The sequence below is a fragment of the Halichoerus grypus genome, chromosome 4 (genome assembly GCF_964656455.1).
Source record: "Halichoerus grypus chromosome 4, mHalGry1.hap1.1, whole genome shotgun sequence".
Lineage (NCBI taxonomy): Eukaryota > Metazoa > Chordata > Mammalia > Carnivora > Phocidae > Halichoerus > Halichoerus grypus.
Window position 1 is genome coordinate 12,292,421 of NC_135715.1, and position 21,980 is coordinate 12,314,400.

General features: G+C 45.0%; 1 protein-coding gene and 1 long non-coding RNA gene across 24 annotated transcripts in view; one reads left to right on the plus strand and one right to left on the minus strand.

Moving 5' to 3' along the window:
* The window catches only part of LOC144381556 (uncharacterized), a 28,447-nt gene extending 26,658 nt beyond the window's left edge, over positions 1-1,789 (minus strand). Inside the window, exon 1 of the long non-coding RNA XR_013446893.1 lies at positions 1,639-1,789. This is a non-coding gene — a long non-coding RNA (uncharacterized LOC144381556). The remainder of the gene's footprint in view (positions 1-1,638) is intronic.
* Positions 1-21,980, plus strand: part of DOCK9 (dedicator of cytokinesis 9) — a 327,271-nt gene that overhangs the window by 280,232 nt on the left and 25,059 nt on the right. For 14 of the 23 annotated variants that reach the window (XR_013446892.1, XM_078070150.1, XM_078070157.1 and 11 more), the window contains 3 exons: positions 782-882; positions 1,016-1,154; positions 19,765-19,902. Coding sequence is in view for 22 of the 23 variants with exons in the window: in XM_078070150.1 (XP_077926276.1) it covers positions 782-882; positions 1,016-1,154; positions 19,765-19,902 (378 nt within the window). In the remaining variant the exon portion in view is untranslated. Of the gene's footprint in view, positions 1-781; positions 883-1,015; positions 1,155-2,103; positions 4,443-19,764; positions 19,903-21,980 lie in introns of those variants that run through there. The other 9 variants (XM_078070161.1, XM_036121910.2, XM_036121072.2 and 6 more) reach the window with 2 other exon arrangements.

Genomic DNA, 21,980 nt, shown 5'->3' on the forward strand with positions numbered 1-21,980 from the left:
CCCACCGTGGATCAGAACCACAGCCCAGTTCCTTCATCAACACTGACAGAGCAGACAGCCCTCCCTACTTACTTGCCTTCTGAGCCCACCAGACCTTGCAGGAAAAGTGATGCAGTAATTGTTTCTCACTGGGACTTTCTCCTTCCCACCCAGTGGGTCTAACCTTCCTGCTCTCCACATTCCCATGTATCCTGACCTACCCAGCTTCAGAGAACTCTTCTTGGCGAATCGAGAGATGCAGGGCTCTGGTTCACTCCCCCTGTTGCTAAATGCCCCTAATCTTTGGCGTTCCAGCACACTTCACATGGTTACTTCATTTGAAGGTAGCAAGTCAGTTTGCTCATGGCCCTCTACGCAGTTCAAGGAGGTGAACAATTGGTTTTTAAAAACTGGCCAATATACTATATTCTTCAGTTTTTCACTGAACTCACTAGTGTAGAGTAGCACAAATACCAGTTGGAAGACTTGGGCTCTGATCTTAGGTGTTTTACTTATTGGAGGTTCAACCTTGAACACATGGTTCCGTTTTCCAAACTTGGCTTCTTTCTTCATAAAATGAGCCATCACTCAAGTGCCCTGATGATGTCTGAGTGGATAAAAATCAAATGACATATAATAACATAAGCTTTGTTCGTGGTTTCCTCTTTTGGGCCGTCAGTTCCTTGAGGACAGGGGTCATGACTAACTCAGATGGCATTTTTAGAACCTGCCAACTGAAACAAATCAGTGATAATGGTCATTTTTATTATAATGTAATTTAAAATCTTTGTTCTTTATCTAGGTCAACGCAGGCCCGCTAGCATATGCCCGAGCTTTCTTAGATGACACAAACACAAAAAGATACCCTGACAACAAAGTGAAGTTGCTTAAAGAAGTTTTCAGGTAAAGCACACTGGAAATGTCTTTCTCTCTTCAAATATCAGTCATTTCTGTGCTCATTCAAGAAAGAGATACTACCAGTTGGACTCACTCTGTCCTCAACATGCCTTTATTTCCCTCTCTCACACCATTTTAGGCAATTTGTGGAGGCTTGTGGTCAAGCCTTAGCGGTAAATGAGCGGCTGATCAAAGAGGACCAGTTAGAGTACCAGGAAGAAATGAAGGCCAACTACAGGGAGATGGCGAAAGAGCTTTCTGAAATCATGCATGAGCAGGTAGGTGCCATGCTGGGGTTCTCATTTTGAGCAAGCACACATTAGTTGGGGTCTCAAATATACCCTGCAGTGGCCTAAACCTTCTAGAATTTTGGTATCTGAAGAAGAATGTAGCATGCTACATGCTGCTCCTTTCTGAACACAGTTTACTTGGGGAATGGCTAACAACTCGCCCACCTAATACCAGCCAGTACGACCAGAGGAGAGCAGCGCCCACCTCCCTTTTGTCACTCTCAGAGGTGGCCGTGGTCCAAAGCTCTGTCCCTCCCCACCCTAATCTAGTTCAAAACAAAACAAAACTCACATAAGAAAGAAATACCCATGTTGTTTCTGGAAATTTTTTTCATTCACCCAATCCTTTGAAAGACCAGGATTTCCCAGCCTAGTTTAAGGAATTTTCTGTGGCATTAAATGTCTTTTGCCACTTAAAAAAATAGAGTTGTTCAGTTTTTGGCTATTTACCACTGACCTGGGTACCACTGACCTGGTTGCCCCAGTGGATTCTTCATGGCTACTCCCCGTCGTGATGGGCATCTTTCCCGGTTACACTGCACTATCACCTTCCTGTAGGAGTTCCTTTCAGTAGGATTATGAATGTGGGCTCAGCAGTCAGAGGGGACAGTTGGCTGGGCAGCCAAGTGAATGTCAGAGAGCGGCTGATAAGAGTATTGCTTTCTCAGGGGTCCGTTCTCCATCAACCACAGTGACTTCTTCCGAGTCATGGTGCCAGTCTTCATAATTAATGTTAGCACCTCCATCGTATGTAACAACTTCTGTCTGTTCCCCACATAATGGTCTTTCAGTCTTGCAAATGGAAGCCAGGCCCACTTGTGTCAGTTAACATATCATGTGATGGTCTAATTTGGAAATTTCTGTCACAGGAAAGTAACTTAAATGTCTAAGCTCTCACTTGTTTGCTTTTTTCCCTCCTCCATGCTGACACAATCAGATGGGATGGTAATGTCATTTTTCAGTTTTATTTTTCTGAACCTCAATAGACTGCCTCACATAAAGTTAGGATTGTGTTTGAACAACTGCAGACGTTGGCATGAGGACAGTGTGTGTGCAAAGGGAGGCACCCTCTTCTGGACCTTTAGGAAAGTAGAAAAAAATGGAAATGATGAAAGAAATAAATGTGTGAATAATTAAGCAGAAAGGGATGGTCTCGTGGAAACAAGTTTCTGGAGAAAGCTCGAGGTCTTTTCCACACAGCTTGCAGATTCCTGTATAACAGTTTGAGCAGTGGGTGTCAGCATTTGGCACGAGAAGAGATGAAAGTAGGAAAAACGTATGGACTGATAATGTTGAAGTAAACTCCTATGTTACTTGGACATTTAACACAGGGCTGTGCTCTACGAAACTGCACCTTGAACTTTCCATTATCTCAACAACTGGGAAGATTAAACTCTTTTTAACCCTCAAGCAAAAAAGGGTTGTGACCTGGAGTAGACTCGCTTTGGGCTTTTTCAGGGGAGCCTCCGAATGTGTATGTTCTTCTCAGTTGCCACCTGGCAGTAGGTCAAGTCTTGCCCTTAGAATTCTCCCCTGCATTACTGAGTGTGAGGGGTCAGAGAGGCAGCTGCTATATCTCCTTCCCAGGATGGAAATCCGTAAGGCCCTGAGAAAAGGAGCCAATAGAGAAACAGATGCTCAGGATTCATTTTTTAAAAGACTTTTCCAAGGGGCGGGACTAGGTCGTGTCCCTGCCAAGTATGTGTAAGATAGACTTCACCGCCTTATAATCTGGTGAGTCTAGAAGGCTTTGTAAAGGAAACAAAACCTGTTGTGCTTGACTTTCTCCTTGCAATCCTGATCTGAGAAAGGCCACTTGCTAGTTGAGCTGACACAGTCCCTCTGCAAACGGCCAAAGCCAAGCTCCCTGAGCATACCATCATTCAGGGGAGCAGTGACCATTGGGGAATAGACGTTGTCGTTGAGAAACATCATCAGGGGCATGACACTTGGGTAATGTTGTGTTTCTGTGCCTCAAGATTTGCCCGCTGGAGGAGAAGACGAGCGTTTTACCGAATTCCATTCACATCTTCAATGCCATCAGTGGGACTCCAACAAGCACCATGGTTCACGGGATGACCAGCTCGTCCTCAGTTGTGTGATTTTGCCTCATGGGCCACCTGTGGGGACTTGTCATTTGCAAACTCAGGATGATTTCCAAAGCTAATCACTGGGCTCATGCAAGACATGGGGAAGACCGAGCACAAGGAGAAGTGAAGGAGAATGGGAGAGAAAGGAAATAAAGAACTGTGCTATTTCGTAGCAGATTTTCTAGAGGAGTCATAAGAGGGTACACATATTTTTTTAAATCTTGCTGGCAATATTCAAAGTTTTCATTCTGTCTTAACAGAGGTGTGTAGTGGACTCTCTTAAGCCGGAGTGAAATTTTATTCTTCCTTACAGAGTAGTAGTAAAGTAAATGGCCTAGAGAAAACAAGTGTTCTGGAATGTACATAGCAGGGACAGTAGCACTGAAATTGAGGCTGGAGTAATCTCCGCCTCTAGGCTAAGCTGGAAAATCTTGAAAATATTTTTTTCCTGTGGCACATTCAGGTTGAATACAAGAACTATTTTTGTGACTAGTTTTTGATGACCTAAGGGAACTGACCATTGTAACTTTTGTACCAGTGAGCCAGGAGGTTTAGTGCTTTTATACTCATCTACTTGCATTTAAAAAAATATGAAAGCTTAAGAAACTATGTGAGCCTAAAACTAGTCAAGCAGTTTAGAACCAAAGGCCTCTATTAACAAACAAAACTATGCTAAAAATTTAAAAGTAGTACAGTATATTGTTATGTACATAGAGTTTGTTAATACAGTCTCCGCATTCTGTACATACGTGTATTACATTTCTACATTTTTTAATACTCCTCACATCAGCTTCTGCATTAAGTTCAGTTGTGACAAACTTGTGCCGCTCTTAGTATATACAATACACTTGACCTTCCTGTTTTATCCTTGTACATAAAAAAGTGCAATATGGAGATGTACACAGTCTTTGCTATGTTAGGTTTATAAACTGTTTTAAAAATTTCATCCTTTTGCCAAAGTGGTGGAGTGTGTAATTGGTAAATCATAAATCCTGTGGTGAATAGTGGTGTAACTTAAAGCTTTCACCATGTTATATTTTCATTTGAGACATTAATTTAGTAATTTTATATTTGGAAAAAATAAAGGTTTTTAATTTTATTTAACTAGAATCTCTGCCCTGCTGTAATTAAACATTCTGTACCCCATCTGTATTAAAAATAACATTGCTCATTTTCTGGTAGTGAATATTGGGTATTCATTATTTAATAGTCCTAGGAGGGACAGGATATTGGAATCCTTGGGGGTGAAAGAACATGGTATATGAAATTTGCTTTAAAATACTGGAGGAGAAAGAAAGAGGGTAGGTAGACGAAACAAGATTGACAAGTGTTGGTAATTGTTGAAGTTGAGGTTGGGTGCATGGGGAATCATTATAGCATTTTGTCTGCCCCTGTGTATGTTTCCATGATACAGATTTCAAGAGGCAGGTCTGTGCATCAGATCTGCCAGAGGATTTGCCTAAATGCACTATTGCACCATGGTCTGGCTCTGAATTCTACTAGTTGTTGCTAAATATGCATAGACACCCTGTTTTGCCTCTGGCTTTTCCTCTTCAACTCTATCAAGAGTTCCATCTTTGTCAGCTTCCTTGCTTGCTTTGGAGATGAATACTGGAGACAAGGTGGTCATTGATCCCAGCAGTGCATTGGCACCCATGTGTGCACACACCCTCCGCGACCTGCGTCGTCACAAAGAGCTCTCGTGGCAGGTGCTGGTCCTGCCTCTGGGGTGCCCCGTGACTGGCAGGTGAGTTCATTGTCACCCAGCCCCATATAGTTGCAGTAATGAAAGGAAGAGGAGTCTTTCCACAAAAAAATAAAATAGCTGCTCTTCCTACTTCAAGAGTTTTAAAGGCTGCTTTTTACTAACCAGTTGAGGAAAGAAAATGTGATGCACATCTTGAACACCCAGATGCCAAGGATCTTTTGGCGTCTTTGAAACATTCTCAGCCAGTGGTAAGGCTGTATTTTACGGGTGGAAACAAGGTCATGAAGAAGAGAGGGTGAAGCATGATGGCAACGCACCAGAGTCTACAGCCCATCAATTAGTGGATCCAGATTTAGGGCTTAAGAAAATTCTCTACGTAAGTTTGCCTCGAGTCTCTGACCTCCCCAGTGCAGTGTAATAAACCTTGACTCTAACATCAGCAGGAATGGATATAACAGTTTGTCTCCTTTGTCACTGAGCTGGATTTCCTGGTCATAAATGCCTCATTTAGAAACCATAAAATTCAAGTCACCGTGTAGTAAGATAAACATAAGTCTGGAAAGTGCTAACTTGCTATCTCTTCATTAAACTTGGAGAGTTATTTGTACAGATGCCATGTCAGATATGACTCAGCTTGGAAGGTGACCAGCCCTCATTTATTACAACAGTGGAGAGAGGAGCCCTCTCCTCACTGCGGACATCTACTGTTGACCCTGCAGCCAAGCACATTTGTACCCAATTAAAAATCTCATTTAGTTTATGTATAAAAGTTTTATTTTGGTATAAAGTTACACAGTAAAGTAGCATTTTATTGAGGTGAAATATACATACAAAATTTACCATTTTAATAATTTTTTAAGTCTGCGGTTGAGTGGCATTACGTGCAGTGTTGTGCAGCCATCCATCCGCAGAACTTGACTTCATCATCCCAGACAGAAACTCTGTACCTGGTAAACAGGAACTCCTTACTCTCCCTCAGGAAAATTTTTTGAAGTAACTTTGGAATTAAAACTGTAGTTGGGGACGCCTGGGTGGCTCAGTCGGTTAAGCGTCTGCCTTTGGCTCAGGTCATGATCCCAGGGTCCTGGGATCAAGGCCTGCCGTCGTCGGGCTCCCTGCTCAATGGGAAGCCTGCTTCTCCCTCTCCCTCTGCTCCATCCCCGGCTTGTGCACACTTTCTCTCTCTCTCTCCCCACCACCAAATGAATAAATAAAATCTTAAAAAAAAAAAAACCAAAAAACACCTCTAGTTAGTATCTTATCAGGAATATTTGCTACCTGGGAACTAACCAGCTCTAGGTACTGTACATACATAGAGCCAGCCCCTTGCATGGAGAAGGCTGCTGAGAATAGGGATGTAACTTGAAAGGCCCCTCCATAGGGACTTGTTTAATCATGTGATGGAGTTACGCAGTATAGAAACTCCATTGATAAAAGCATTTAATTTCCATCAGTGGGACCATTTGCATAAAGTACAGTACATCCACACAATAGAGTACTATGTAGCTATTAAAAAGAACTAAGACTATCTCTGTATGCTGCTATGGAATGATTTTCGAAATAAGTAAAAACCACAAGACAGGGAAAAGTGAATTGTATGTTACCCATTATTTAAGAAGGGAATGATATATACATAAGTAGATTTTGTTTCTGTTTTTTTAGATGGAAAGGAAAACCAAAACTTGCAATTATTAACTGTAAGGTAAGAGACAGAATGATATATAGGGGATAGGGTTAGAAGATTGACCTGTTCAAGTATAATTTGCTTTATAGATTTGGCTTTAAAGCCATGTGAATATTTACATAATTATCAAAATAATTTTTTAATTCTTAAAAATTAAAAGCAAAATGGAATGAACATAACTATATCAAATTGGTGGCATAAACACAAAGGAATTATTTCAAATGACTTTAAGATACAGGAATTTCACTGTGCATTCCTAGTAGGATATACCCAAAGGACAAAAATAGTGGCAACTACATCAAAAACTAATGATATATATGTTGGCTAATTGAACATAATAAAGAAGAATAATAAAAAATCAGTCAAAAAAATAGTGGCAATAAGTGAATGACTTGCTAATAAAAATGATTTTCAGTAATTGTTCTGTTTGTGGAAGTAGTGTATTGTTTTTGTGACATTGTATTGTTATTCTGAGACTCTTGTATGTTTATTACTGGAGAAGGTAAGTGAGGAATTATGCTGATATCATTGGGAACCAAGTTTTTGGCATAAGAGGAAAAAAGTTGCATCTTTAAGACCAAAGAGGTTAAATTAAAACCCTTTCATTCTGCATTTGATGTGAAAATACAACTTGAATTCATGATATATTTATCTTAAATGCACACTTATTATACACTTATTTCCTAGCTTGGTTTACAGAAAAGGCCTAAAAACAATGACCAAGCCAGTAACAGGTGAGCACCCCTAAGTGCCCAAATTGTGGTCTCTAAATTCCTACCAGAAGGATCCAGAGCTCCCCCGAAGAATGGCTGGCTCTAGATTTAGGGCAAAAATAGTCCCAGATAAGTCTGGAGCATCTTTTCATACCAGACATCCAAGGGACTGAAAAAAATACGTGGGTCACTGTCAAAAGAATGTAAAGAAGCTCCTTCAAGCTAGTAGCTAGACATGGGGTGGACATCAACAAGAATAATAATAGCAATGGATTGGAAATACATAAATTCATGAGCTCATGATGATACTAGAAAAATTTAAAAAAGGAAAACTAGTAACTAATGAAGGAGTAATATCACCAAAGAAAGACAAAAAGGTATCATATGCCTTGTGATAGAAGTACACACCCCACCTATGATGGGGTCTTGCCAAAAACTAACCTGAATCTGATGAAGTATGTAAGTCTAACCACCAACTCCCCCAGATACACCAGGCACAGAAGAACATGTTAAAAAAAAGGAGATGGAGAGAAGACCTGTGTATTTAAAGAGATTCAGGGTTCCCTTGATATGGTATATCTACTATATAAAGTACATAGGCTTTTCCTATTCCTTCCTCTAAATACAACTAAAAATCTTACATGTTAAATACATTTAAAAAAAGACCATAAGACTCTGGAAGGTACAGTGAAGAAAGCAGCAGACCAACTAGGGACCTTGGGACCCAAAGAAGGATAGAGTGTTAAGTTCCCCAGTTTTGTTTTGCCTCCTACATCTCATACTTGGAGCCAAAGAAAACAACAACATGGAAACACCTACAGGCAGAGACAAAAGAAAAAAAAGAAGACCAACACTGCTTCGCACCCATTATGATGGCTATTATTAAAAAAAAGAAAAATTGGTGAAGATGTGAAGAAATTGGAACCGTTTGCATTGCTGGTGGGAATGTGAAATTGTGCAGCTGTTGCAGAAAACAGTATGGTGGTTCCTCAAAAATTAAACCTAGAATTACCACATAATCCCACAATTCCATTTTTTGAGATATGCCCAAAAGAATTGAAAGTAGGGACTTGAACAGATGTTTGTACATCCATGGCCAGAGCAGCATTGTTCACAACAGGTGGAAGCAACTCAAGTATCCATTGATGGATGAATGAGTAAACAAAATGTGATATACATATACAACAGAGTATTATTCAGCCTTAAAAAGGAAGGAAATTCTGACACATGCTACAGCATGGACGAACCTTGAGGACATTATGGTCGATGAAATAAGTCGACACAAAAGGACAAATACTGTATGATCCCACTTACATGAGCTATCTAGAGCAGTCAAATTCATAGAGACGGAAAGTAGACGGGGTTGCCAGGGGCTGGGGAGGGAGGAGAAAGGGGAGTAGTGTTTAACTGGTACTGAGTTTCAGTTGGGTAAGATGAAGATGTGGAGATGGATGGTGGTGATGGCTACACAACAATGTGAATGTACTTAGTACCACAGAACTGTAGGATTTAAAATGGTAACTTCCATATTATGCATAATTAACCACAATTTAAAAAGAAAAAAAGAACAACAGAAGCCTGCCCTGTCTAGCCAAAGGAAGAAGGAAAGGGCAGCCTACCAAGACAAATGGTTTTTTTTTTAAGATTTTATTTATTTACAGAGAGCATGTGTGTGCATGAGTGGGGGTAGGGGCAGAGGGAGAGAATCTCAAGCCAACTCTGCACTAAGCGTGGAGCTTGACGCGGGGCTCCATCTCAAGACCCTGAGATCATGACCTGAGCCGAAATCAAGAGTCAGATGCTTAACCGACTGAGCCACCCAGCACCCCTACCAAGACATTTTTTAAGCAACAGTGGCTCTACACCAGCCAACACCATAGAAAACTGCAGCCCCACCCACACTCGACCAGCAATGGCTGAACGGGGAGTGAGGCTCAACAGCCCTGCTGGGGTGGTGGCAGCGAGCCAGAACTTTCTTCCGGGCTGGCCTAGCGACAGTCCCATCCCTGGAGTGTCTGGGGTCACCAATATGGGGAGCCTAGACTTGATGGCAAAACCATGATCCATAAAAGGACAAACTGAAAAATTGAAGCTCATCAAAAGTAAAAACTTTCACTCCGAGAGAATTCTGTTAAGAGGATGAAAATACAGACTGGGAGAAAATACTTGCAAACCAATATACCTGACAAAGGACTACATCCAGAACATATAAAGAACACTCAAAACTCAAAAGTAAAAAAAAAAAAAAAAATCCAATGAGAACATGGGCAAGAGACTTTAAACATTTCCCTGGAAAGGATATGCAGGGGGCGAATAAGCCCATGAAAAAATGGCCAACAGAATTAGCTGTTAGGGTAACTCAAATCAGAGCCACAATGAGAAATTACTGTGCACCTGTCAGAATGACTAAACTCAAGCATAGTGACAACACCAGGTGCTGGTGAGCATGTGGAAAAACTGGATCACTCGTAAATTGCTGGTGGGAAAGTAAAGCGGTGCAGCCACCCTGCAAAAACAGCTTGGCAGTTTCTTAAAAAGCCAAGTAGGTAGGTAACTACCGTTTGACCCACAAAGTGCACTCTTGGGCATTTGTTCCCGAGAAATGAAACCTCAAGATCCTTACACAAAAACCTGTGCACAAATGTTTATAGCAGCTTCATAGAACAGCCAAAACCTGGAAACAACCTGGATGCTCTTCAGGAGGCAGACGGGTAACTGGGTGGTGGTGCATCCGGGCAGGGAGTGCCACCCAGCAGGAACATGGAACGAGATCCTGACACACACGACTGACGACCTGTGAATCTCGGGAATTACGCTGAGTGAAAAGAGCCAGTTCTAAAGGTTGCATGTGATAGGATTCCATTTATGTAATATTCTGGAAATGACAAAATTACAGAAACAGAGAACAAGCAGGTTAGTAGTTGCCAGGGATTAAAGGGCAGTGTGGGGAGTACCCGAAGCGGCTTGCTGCCTGCCCTGTCCTGTCTCCAGCCAGCCAAGCACTCCCTCTGCCGGGATGGCCCCTGTTGCCTGTAGTGGGATCGTCTGAGCCAAGACCACAGCTGGCTATCAGCAGTGTGTGTGTGGCACGCAAGCTCCGTGACCAGGCTCTGCTTAGAGTCGTGGACACAAATGCCCATCACATGTTGCAGTGAAGCTTGATCCCATACTAAGCAAGCTGGTCTCACAGTGTAGGAAAATAATGAAGTTAGCTTCTCCTGACTTAGTCTTTGGTGGTCTTCCTATATGCACAGGGACTGCATGCATGTCCCCGTTCGCGTGTCTGACTTAACCCCATGGAACAAGTCTGGAGGCACAGAGTTTGGAGAACACATTTGTCATTCCCTTGGCATTGGTGTAGGTTGCAACTATGTTGGTGCAACCTGACCTAGCAAGTTTCTGGGTATTGCCGGCCTTGAGACAGAGCCTGAGAACCTGCCCTGTGGTCAGCCACACAGTCCCCCCCAGCCAGAGTGCCCGTCACTTCCCACTCCCAACTGATGGGATCAAAGGCTAGACTGTTGGTACGTTAATACTGTGTTTTGCTCAGTGTTCATGGGAAACCACAACCTGTCTGTTACTTGGTGTGGGAGGCTGAAATGACAGCCCCCGAGGGGACACTGTCCTGGATTGTCCGGTGGGCCGATGTAGTCAGTTCACCCAATAAAAGCAGCCTTCTCTCCAGGTCTTTCTCTACACGTGCCCATGTAGATCGCCATATGTAATTCTGTGTTAATGAGACCTGCTCATTCACGTTAATTGCTCACCTGTTTTCATCTCCCATGTCTTGAAAAGCCTCCAAAGCAATCAATCTAAATCTAAATCTTTAGAAAAAAACCCAAAAAAACCTGTGCCACCTAAATAATGTTCCAGTGAGCAGGTCCAACAACAATTTGTTTGATCGGTCCACTCCTGTGAAACTTCTGGGTTTATAAGCAATATTGAAAAAACAAATCCTTCATTTACTCAGCAAGTATGTGTGGAGCACCTACTTCGCCAGGTGCGGTTTTAAGCTCTAAGGATTCAGCCATGATCAAAACAAAAGTTCCACCTCACAGGGCTTGTGTTCTAGAGAAGGGAGACAAATGACAACCAGACAAACACTCACTGGGCTTGTTGGGGCCGTAGGTGTGAAATAGAGCAGGGGACGGGGAGAAGGGGGGTGCGGGGGCCGGGGGTGACTGTGCAGCCTATGGCGGCCAGCAGAGGCCTCTCTGACGAAGGGATAGTTGAGAGATCTGAGGGAGAGGCCAGCCTTGAGGGGACGGAGGGGCCCCAGGCGTTGGGGACAGGAGGAACAGGAGTGTGTGCGCCTATTCATGGAGCAGCACAGAGGCCCTGGGGCCATGGCGGGGTGAGCCAAGGGGAAGGAGATGAGGCAGGAGGCAAGAGCTGGGTCCTGCAGGGCCCTGTTGGCCTCGGGAAGACTGCGTTTTATGCTAAAATGGGAAGGAGTTGGGAGGCTTTGGACAGAGACTCGATATGACCAGACTTAGGTTTTCTGCAGCTCAGCACTGTGGAGAAGAGGCGGTTGAGAACAGGCAGACCCTTAGAAGGCCAGGGCCTCGACCTAGGGAGGCCTGACGGGGGCATGGCTGGGTGGGAGCAGGGCAGGAGATGAGAAGCAAGTGGATTCTGAGGGTACAGGGGAGAGGGTGCTGACGGCGCTTGCTGACAGAATTAGGGTCAAGAAAGAAGGAGAGGTGCCAAGGGGGACTCCAGAACGTTAGGCCTCAACTGCTGGGTGACTGGAGGGGCCGAGTCGGTAGACTGTGCAGAGCAGCAGGAGGGGTTCTGCTGTGGGCATGTTACGTGTGAGAGGTCTTTATAAGTGATGTTCCCAGGGACGCAGTGGGCCACAGCATTAGAATTAAGGGGAGAGTCCTGGCGGAGGAGATTCACTGTCTACACAATAGTTGACACCATCAAATTGGGTGGGTATAGACAAAGAAGCCCAAGGACTGAGCCTTTGGGCCCTCCATTGTTAAGAGGTAACAGGAATGAGGATGAGCTGACAACACAGACCGTGAAGGAACCGCCAGGGTCCTAGGAGGACCAAGAGAGTGGAATCCCAACAGCCAAGTGAACAAAGTGTTCCAGGAAGGAGGGTGCGATTGGCAGGGTCCAGTGAGAATCAAGTGAGGCCCGAGAATTGGCCATGGGATTTGGCAAAGTGGAGGTGATTGCACCTTGGTGGAGGGGTACAGACGAACTGATTGGAGTAGAGTCAAGAAAGGGTGGAGGAGAGAAATGGGAGAGAGTATGTATGAGCACTTACTGCATGTTTTGCATGAAGGGAGGCGGAGAAATTGGATGATAGCTAGAAACACCCAATGTGGGGCCCAGGGAGGGCTTGGGGGGGGGGCTTTAATGGCGCAAGAACAACACGTTTATATGCTGTGAAAATAGTCCAATATAGAGGAGGAAAGTCGATAAAGAGGGACATCTCGGAGAGACAAGAGGGAGGAGGTCCAGGCGTGGGGAGCAGGGCTGATGGCAGACACGGGATGGGATGGGAGGCCCAGGCTGGTAGGGGTGGAGGTGAGCCTCTGTGTCCTTTTGTGGTTTCTACTGTTTCCTCAGGGCCGTCACCTAAGAGAGAAGAGGGAAAGGTGTTAAGGTTTTAGAGAAGACCTGTCCATGATTTCATTTTTGCACAGGTGTCTCTATCTCTGAAGGATAAAATCTGAGGAAGGAATCGCTGGGTCAAAGGGAACACACATCTTAAATTCAGGCAGCATCACCAAAGTTCTCTCCAAAAAACACCACCAGGACAAGGGCCATCTCGTTATTTTGTGTCCTTGAAAACCTAGCCTCTTACTCAAATTGGTGGCGGCATTTCAAAGTTTTCTGACAAATGCTCCAATTACAGTTCACTTTGGACTTACAGCCTGGTATAGCTGGATGGTATTTTTTGGGGAGGGGGGACTTGAGCAAATAGGAAAAGACAAGGAAATGAAGCTGCTAGAGGTGAATTGTGTCTAAATTCAGCTCTTGGGCCTCGAGCAAGTGACTTAACTTTCCTTTGCCTCAATTTTCCTCATCTGTAAAATGGGGGTGGTAATAGTTCCCAACACGTTGGGTGGTCCTGAGGATTCATGAATTCAGTACTTACTACCAACTGGCTCCTGGAAAGCCCTCAGTAAATGTCCCTTTTAGAGTTAAGCAGATTCTTATTACAGTGCTTCTCAGAGACTTTTCCTATGGATTTTGCTTCCAAGATAGGTCTTGACTGAGGAGCATTTCCCCAAATTAATTGAGGCACTCCCAGGACCAGTGTCCCACGGAGCACACTCTGGGGACTGATCCTTTAGCCCACACGAAATCTGTCCTCTGTCCTGCTTTCTGTCTGCTCTATACGGAGGAGCGGCTCTGATAGGCTTGTGGTCACCTCCTTCACCAGGGCAGCCATCCACTGCTGCTCTTGGCCAGGTGTGTAGGGCAGGACACACAGTGACTGAAGAGGGGGAGCCCCTCCCAGATCAGCCAATCGCATGGACTCTTGATGTATGAGGCGACTTGACACAGGTCTGATGTCCCACAGCGGTCTGAGGCTTGTCATGTGGCGCAGACATTGAGCAAGAGGCTTGGCACCGAAGTCTGGAGCTTGCTCTTCCTTGTCCGCGTGTGACTTGAGCAAATTCACTTTTCACTCTCTCTACCTCCCTCTGCAGGGGCACAGTCCAGAGGTGAAGCCACATCACCGCTGCCCCAGGTGAAAGTGGTATGCACATTAGAGGGGGGCCCAGTATCCAGGCTGAGAAGGAACACCTTCCTCATGTTTGGAGGCAGTAAGAACAATGGCTACAATAGTTCCCTGAAGTCAGTGTCAATTAGAATTTGCTGGAATGTGGACCCACTGGTTAGGATGGGGTGGCGGTGCGCACAGGTACGCTGGTGGTAATCACTGGGAATTTACCTAGTGTGTTAGCCAGGGTTCTCTGGAGAAACAGAGCTAATAGGATGTGTGTGTGTGATGTATGTATGTATATGTTTGTACATACATATACATAAACGTATACATATAGGTACAGTATAGACATATAAAGATTTATTTGAAGGAGCTGGCTCGCACAATTATGGAAGCTGGGAAGTCCCAAGATCAGCAAAGTAAGTTGGCAAGCAAGAGGTCCAGGAGAGCTGATGGTGTAGTCCTACCCTAAAGGTCAGTAGGCTTGAGACCCAGAAAGAAGCAATGTTTCACTTTGAGTCCAAAGGCAGGAAAAAGCTGATGTCCCAGTTCAAAATCCTGTCAGGAAGGAAGAATTCTCTCTTATTCAGGGGAGGGTCAGTGTTTTGTACTATTCAGGCCTTCAACTGATTAGATGAGGCCCACCCAGATTAGGGAAAGCAAACTGCTTTACTGAGTCTATTGATTTAAATGTTTTTGTAAGGGGAGGTGTTGGGGGGATGGGGTAACTGGGTGATGGGCATTAAGAAGGGCACATGATGTGATGAGCACTGGGTGTTATACGCTACTGATGAATTATTGAACACTACATCTGAAACTAATGATGTACTATATGTTGGCTAATTGAATTTCAATAAAATAATGTGGTCTGAATACATGAAAAAAGTTACATATCATTGTAGAAATGAACAAATGTGGAATACTTTTTTCTTATATTTTGAGAATTCACTTTTATGAATTTGGGAGGATATTAATTAAAATTGTAAAAAGAAAATATAGATGAAACAAAAAATAAATTTTTTTAGGATTTTATTTATTTATTTATTTTAGAGAGAGAGAGAGAGCACAAGCAGGGATAGGGCAGAGGGAGAGGGAGAGAGAATCCCAAGCAGACTCCCCACTGAGCAGGGAGCCCGACACAGGGCTTGATCTTACCACCCTGAATCATGACCGGAACTGAAACCAAGAGTCAGACGCTTAACCAACTGAGCCACCCAGGTGCCCCGATTTAAATGTTAATCTTATTCAGAAACACCCTCACAGACACACCCAGGATAATGTTTAGCCAAATATCTGGGCACCCCGTGGCCCAGTCAAGTTAACACATAAAATCATCCATCACACCTATGATTTGTAAAGGGAACCATGGCAAAAAATAAAAAATTAAAATAAAAAAAAGAGGCTTAATTGTTAAACCTTAAAAAAGTTTAGAGCAACATCACCCTGAATCAAGACCTGAACCCACCATCAGGACATCAAAATTACCAGGCGCAAGAGAGGTTGAGGAAGAACTTCTTTCTTTCTTTGGACATAAGACATGGAGCTGAGCTCTGAAAGACGCCCAGTGGAGGGGGATGTGTTACTCAGTGGGGAGGCCCAGAGATCGTCGCGGGCAGACTTTGTTCTCGGTGAGACTGACCCATCAGCTCAGGGGTGGAACAGGCCTTGTGTCTTGCATAAGCTGGCAATTCACTCAGCCGTCAGCCTCTTTTCATTGAGCTCCTCCCACGGGGCAACACTGTCCAGACATTGTTATTCTTCATAACAACCCAATTAGGTAGGAGGTGGTTTCATAGGACGAAACTAAGCCTCAGAGAAATGGAGGAAATTTGCCAAAGGTCACATGGTAAGTGGTGGCGCTGGGATTCTAGTTGAGATGGGTCTGATCCGGGAGCAGGGTCAGCTGCTGGCTCATGAAGGGTGGGGATGCCCGGGGCCACCCTCTGCAGAGGCCATTGCCCAAACCAAGAGATGGAGGGTAAGCATAGGAGCTAAATGGTGCCCACCCCCCAAATTCATACGTTAAAGTCCTCACCTCCAGTACTTCAGAATGTGACCTTATTTGGAGATAGGGTCTTTACAGAGGAGATGAAGTCAAAATTAGGTCATTAGGGTGGGCCCTGATCCAATATTATGGGCATCCTTCAAAGAAGAGGTTAGGACACAGACATGCACAAAGAGAAGACAGTGCACAGACAGGGGAAGAGGACGGCCATCTACAAGCCACGGAGGGAGGCCTCAGAAGAAACCACCCCTGCTGACATCTTGATCTCAGGCTTCCCACCTCCAGGAAATAAGTTTCTGTTGCTTAAGCCTCTGTGGTGCCTTGTTACGGAAATCCTAGGGGACTAACCCAGCAAGCTTCCCAGCAACGAGGGAAGAGAATAGAGGCCCCCTGCCCCCAGCCATGTGGAGAGACTCGGGACCCTCAGTAAAACAACAGTTTGAACAAAAATGTGACCAAACCAGGACAAACGAGGACAGCACGTCTTTGGAGGAACTAGCCCTTGCTTCGAAACCAAGATTGAGAAATATTAATTGTCACCATTGGCTTTGGCAGTCTTGTGTGACTGGTTCTTAACAACATGCTTCCTAGGAGCGGATGAACAGTGATGTGGGCATGTGGCCTGGCCACCAACTTTGTACCCTCCCAGATGGGGAGTGAGCAGGAATGGGAAGCAATATGCTTTTCCTGTCACCACCCCTGACAAGTGGTCACAAAGAGCCATCCTCAAGCCCCACTACTAAACTTGGCAGTGAAGGAAGCACTGAATACAGAGTCTGAAAATTTAGGTTCTAGTTCAAGTGGATCAAGCATGGAATCACATCACTATCTCTGAGAATCAGCCCCATCGTCTGTAAATGAGAAGAACTGCTGTTCTTGATGTCACAGAGGCTTTCTCTCAAATAAGATCATTCATTGTTGTTATACGCCCATCCACTCCCCAAAAGGATTGGAGTGGGCTTGTTATAAAGACAGATAAAATAGAATCATCTAAGCAAGCGTAAAGTAATCGAAGTTAAGAAATGGAGGAAGATGGGGTGCCTGGGTCGCTTAGTCGGTTGAGTGTCTGCCTTCAGCTTGGGTCATGGTCTTGGGGTCCTGAGATCAAACCCCATGTTGGGCTCCCTGCTCGGTGGGGAGTCTGCTTCTCCCTCTCCCTCTGTAGCTACCCCAGCTTGTGGTCTCTCTCTCTCTCTCTCTCTCTCAAATAAATAAATAAAAATCTTTAAAAAATAAAATAAATTAAAAAAAAAAAGAAATGGAGGGAGGAAATGGTTATATATTATACTATGTGATCTGGAGTAAGCCCAAAATTTAGTTCTGAGCATCCTGGCAGCCAAGACAAAAAGTGGCACCCTTTTCTTTTTTTTAACAGAAAACTGTAAAGTATAAGATGCTACTGTTTCACTTATACTCTTTTAAAGTAAACATTATATAATATTTAAAATGATTGTTTTATTTCAATGTGCAGATCCCAAACATGAACAGAATCCACCCAGGCTCTAAACTCGAATTCCCTGCATTTCTAAACATTTTAGGCTTTCTAGATTCATTGAGCTTAGAGCAGATTAATTTACCCTGTGGCCTCTTCCTCATCACAATCTCATATTCTAGACAGATCCAGTAATTTTTTTCCTCTCCTTCTCTCTTTATAAAAATAGCATCAATACTTTTTTCTAACTGTGAAAGCAAACTCTGCTTCTGGTAGAAATGTATAAAATATTAAATGAGAATTAAAATATCTATTGTCCTCCCTGTCCCGTCCCTTCCAGATAACTGCCACCAACATTTCAATGGACTTCATTCCAGTATTTTCTCTGTGTCTTTTGACTCTCTTAAGGGCTTGCCTTTATTTTAGAAATTTTTGCCCCAGATAAACACTGTGTAGGAGCCTCTAGAATTACCAGCTTGTCAACCTCTCCCGGACTTGGAGCTCATTTCCTTTAAAGGAAAAGGGAGCAGACTGTTCCTGGTACTGGCTTCACTTCTTCCCACTGGGGAGCCTCAAGGCAGCAGTACTTCCACGGGGCTGAGGTGTGGACATCTCATCGTGGGCACCTGCTGTGACCAATTCCCATTCCGAAACGCCTCTGTCCTGCAAATTGTCAGCAACCCCGGTCTCGTGGGAAACCTAGTTCCAAGCCACTATACAGTTCCTGGCCCAACATTCCTGTCTCCTTGGTGAAATTTCCCCAAAGGCAGAGTGGGCTTTGAGAAAGGGCTTCTCATCACCATCCCACTCTATTAAAAAAAAAAAAGACCAGTGCACCATTCAGAATTTTCTTGCCCCTTCTTTTTTATATTACTTTATATTATAGTACCTCTATATTATATTACCTATAATATAATATTTTATATTATATTTTTTATAACTGACGTAGAACATTGTATTTGTGTCAGGTGCACAATACGAAGATCTGATATCTGTATGTATCGTGCAAGGATCACCACAGTAAGTCTAGTTACCATCTGTCCCCATTTGCCCCTTATTTTACTGGTTGAAATTCGGAATGCATACGAATTAATACACATCACTTGAAAATCCCACGCCAAGACAGTCTGATCAGCCAGTGTCTGTGAGAATTATGTTGACCTGTGATTTTGCTCCTCACATGTGATTCTAACTCACCAAGGGGAGGAGGACTGATTGCAAGGAGCGAGAGAAGTCATTTGAGAACTGAGTCCAGGAGAGACTTGGTCTGTGGCTCTGCAGGGAGGGCTGTGTAGCCCGCTGTGGGAGCTCGGTCCCTGGGACATGGTGTGGGGGGCAGTGCCAGTGGTCCTGCTGGCTTTCGCCCTGGTGTCATGGAAGCTCGGGGTCCATCTCCCTCCCCTAGTCTCTGTTTAGAGCCACCTTCCTTTAGTTTCTGCTGGAAAGAGAGGGCCTGGACGCCCATTCTTCCCGAGCTGTTCTCATGCAGTTGCCTGTCCTGGGTCACCATGCACTCCCCTGGCGTCCCTGCCTGGGCCTCTCAGAGACCGTGGCACTGACAGGAAACCTCTCCCTCCACCTGGTGGAGGGTGGGGGCGGCCACGGTGCAGGTCACTGGTCCCTTCCCTTTCCACAGCACCACCACGGCTGTACCTATTTAGGAAAGGAATGATGGGTGTGGCAGGAAAAGGCCCTTAGACCTAGCGAAAGCACCCAAGAATCTAGACCTGCCTTGTCCTGAGAGCCCTCTCAGGAAAGTACCCCACTTCTGACCATGCTCCTGGGAGCTTGGGTCTACTCTCCTCGAGCAGAAATGAGCCCTTTTGCAAAGCTCCTCAGAGATGCTCCTAACCACTATGCCCTTCTGCCAAGTCAGAGCTGCCATTTAGGGATGCTTTGGGCTTGAGGCACAGGTTACCATAGCTCCACCAAACCTGCTCTAGTCAAGTCCTCCCGTACCTTTCATGTTGCCAAATCCCATGGCCGATCCTCAGTCCTCACCTTGCCTGACCACCAGCAGCTTTAGATGCAATGGCCACTCCTTGACTCACCATCTTCACTGGGCTTCCAGGATACAACCATCTGTTGCCTCATACTCAGGTGCTTCTGCCGTTCCCCCGCTTCTTTTCAGGGTGCCCTAGGGCTCAGCACATCACTTCTTCTGTTTGCCTTCGCTTGCCCCCTTGGTGATCTTGACCGATCTCCTCTGTGCTCACTATGTGAAGATTTACCTCATTTACATGATGACTTCCACATTTATGTCTCCAATCTCCAGACCCTCTGTTCACCGGTCTGCTTGACAGCTCCACTTGGAAATGGATTCAAATCTGAAACTCAACATGTGTCAAGTCAGAGTGCTCCTCACCAGAAGTCTTTCTCAGCCCAGTGGATGGTACCGCCATATAAAAGTGAGGTATGCATCAGGAAATGGGGCTTTCTACACATTACTATATTTTCACTTTCCCAGGGCTGGGGAGAGTCTCTTAAAAGCTAATCAACTTTCCAGAGGGCTTTGGAGCCATGCAGGTCTGTGGGTTCAAATACCCGCCCTGACACTACTAATGATGTGACTTTGGGCAGGAGACCCATGCTCTCCGGCCCTGCCAACCTCAAGGGCTATTACAAGGATCCAGTGACACATGCGCGCATAGTAGGCCCTTAGCAAAGGTCCCTTTCCGTCCTGTCCCTGCACTGCCCTGATATATCCTGGAAACCTATGGAGCTCCTCTTTGTTCCCACTGTGGCCCGGTGAGCTTTTCACCTGTGCTCAGCCCGCCCCGACCTCGCAGGGCTCTGCACCTTTGCTCATGGAGTAACATTGGCCTTGAATGCCCTGGCTCTGTCACAGCCCTCTGTGTGGGCCAGCCTTCCATAATGAGGGTGCTGGTTAGCTGGTGCCTCCTCTGGGGCACGGCCCATACCCTGCTAAGCAGAGGTAGCACCCACGTAGCGCTCTGGGCTTCTTGGTTGGCACTCACTGGTTCAACTCACCTAGCACTGAGCTGGAACAGATGAAATAGAGGACGAATGAAGCGGGGAAGCTGATGGGTGTTTAGTGCTTCCTCGGCAGCAGGGGCTGCTCTCGTTCTTTCCTTGGCCTCACTTCACAGACAAGGGAGCCAGGAGCAGGAGGGATGCCTGATGGGGGCAGGGTCACATGGCTAGGAAATGGCAGAGTTGGTATCTGAAGCTGTGCACTTGGCCCCGGAGTCCACGCTCGTCCCCATCATGCTGTGCGGCCAAAGTAGAGCCTCCCCTAGTGATCCTTTAGGCTCTAGGCCCACGCTGCAGGTTAGGCAGCTGGAACAGGGAGGGAGCCTGAGAGAAATTCAGCATAAAGGCAAAGACATCTATTTATTTGTTACTTCTTTATTATGGAGAATTTCAAACATAGACAAAGGAGACAAACTAGTACAATGCCCACCCCCCCCCCGCCATGAACCCGGCCCCCGGCGTCAGCAATGGTCAACTCATGGCGGGTCTTCCCTTCTTATCCACTCCCCCACCTGTGTCATTTATTTGTACATTAAGTAGGCTCTACGCCCAACGTGGGGCTTGAACTCGGGACCCCGAGATCAACAGTTGTGTGCCCCACCTCTCCTGTGTCGTTTAGAAGCACATCCCAGACACTGTCTCATTGCATCCCAGACACTGCTGGACGTAGCTCCAAAAGATAAAGTTACCCTTATTATGCCTGAGCACTAACAAGTATCCCTTAATATCATCAAATATGATATTAAGTCATATCCGTCAGTGTTATTTCCAGTTGCCCCATTCATATCATACTTATAAAAACCGGTTTCTTTTGTCATTACACACATTTTGAGACTCAGATGCTTCTTTTGGGCCTTTTTCATCGATAGGTTTCTGCTCCACCTTTTAGTTCCCTGAATCTAGTTGCTGGTGAAGGTGGGCCATTTGTCCTGTGGAGTTTCCTGCTGGATCTTGCAGCATGTAGCCCATAGTCTCCCATAACATGTTCTTCTGTCCTCCGTACTGCCTGTCTATGAGTCATCACATCTAGAGGCTTGATCAGACTCACATTTGGATTTTTCTTTTTTTTTTTTGGCAAGACTGTTTCATAGGTGGTTGTGTAGTGCTCTATCCAGAGGCAGGTAATGTCTGGTGGGGCTGTTATGATAGTCAATTCCATTCATTGGTTAGAGATTGCAAACAGTGATGTTCTGTCTTCATTGACTAACTGGGGTTCTTCTAAGAAAAACTTCCCCTCATCTGCCCTTTGGGTGGCACTCAGTACATTTGTGTAGGAAAAGAGGGATGAATACTGAACTCTCTTCCTTTGATTACCAGCTTTCAAAATCATGACTTCGTTCACTTGCATCCTCCTACAATGGCCAGTGTGTTTTTCTTTTCAGGGCTATTTATGAATGCATGGAGTTAAACATATTTGATGTCTCATATTGCAATAACTTTTCTTATTGCTATTCATATGGGCTCATCTTGGCCAGTGGGGGTTTCTGCAGGCTGCTT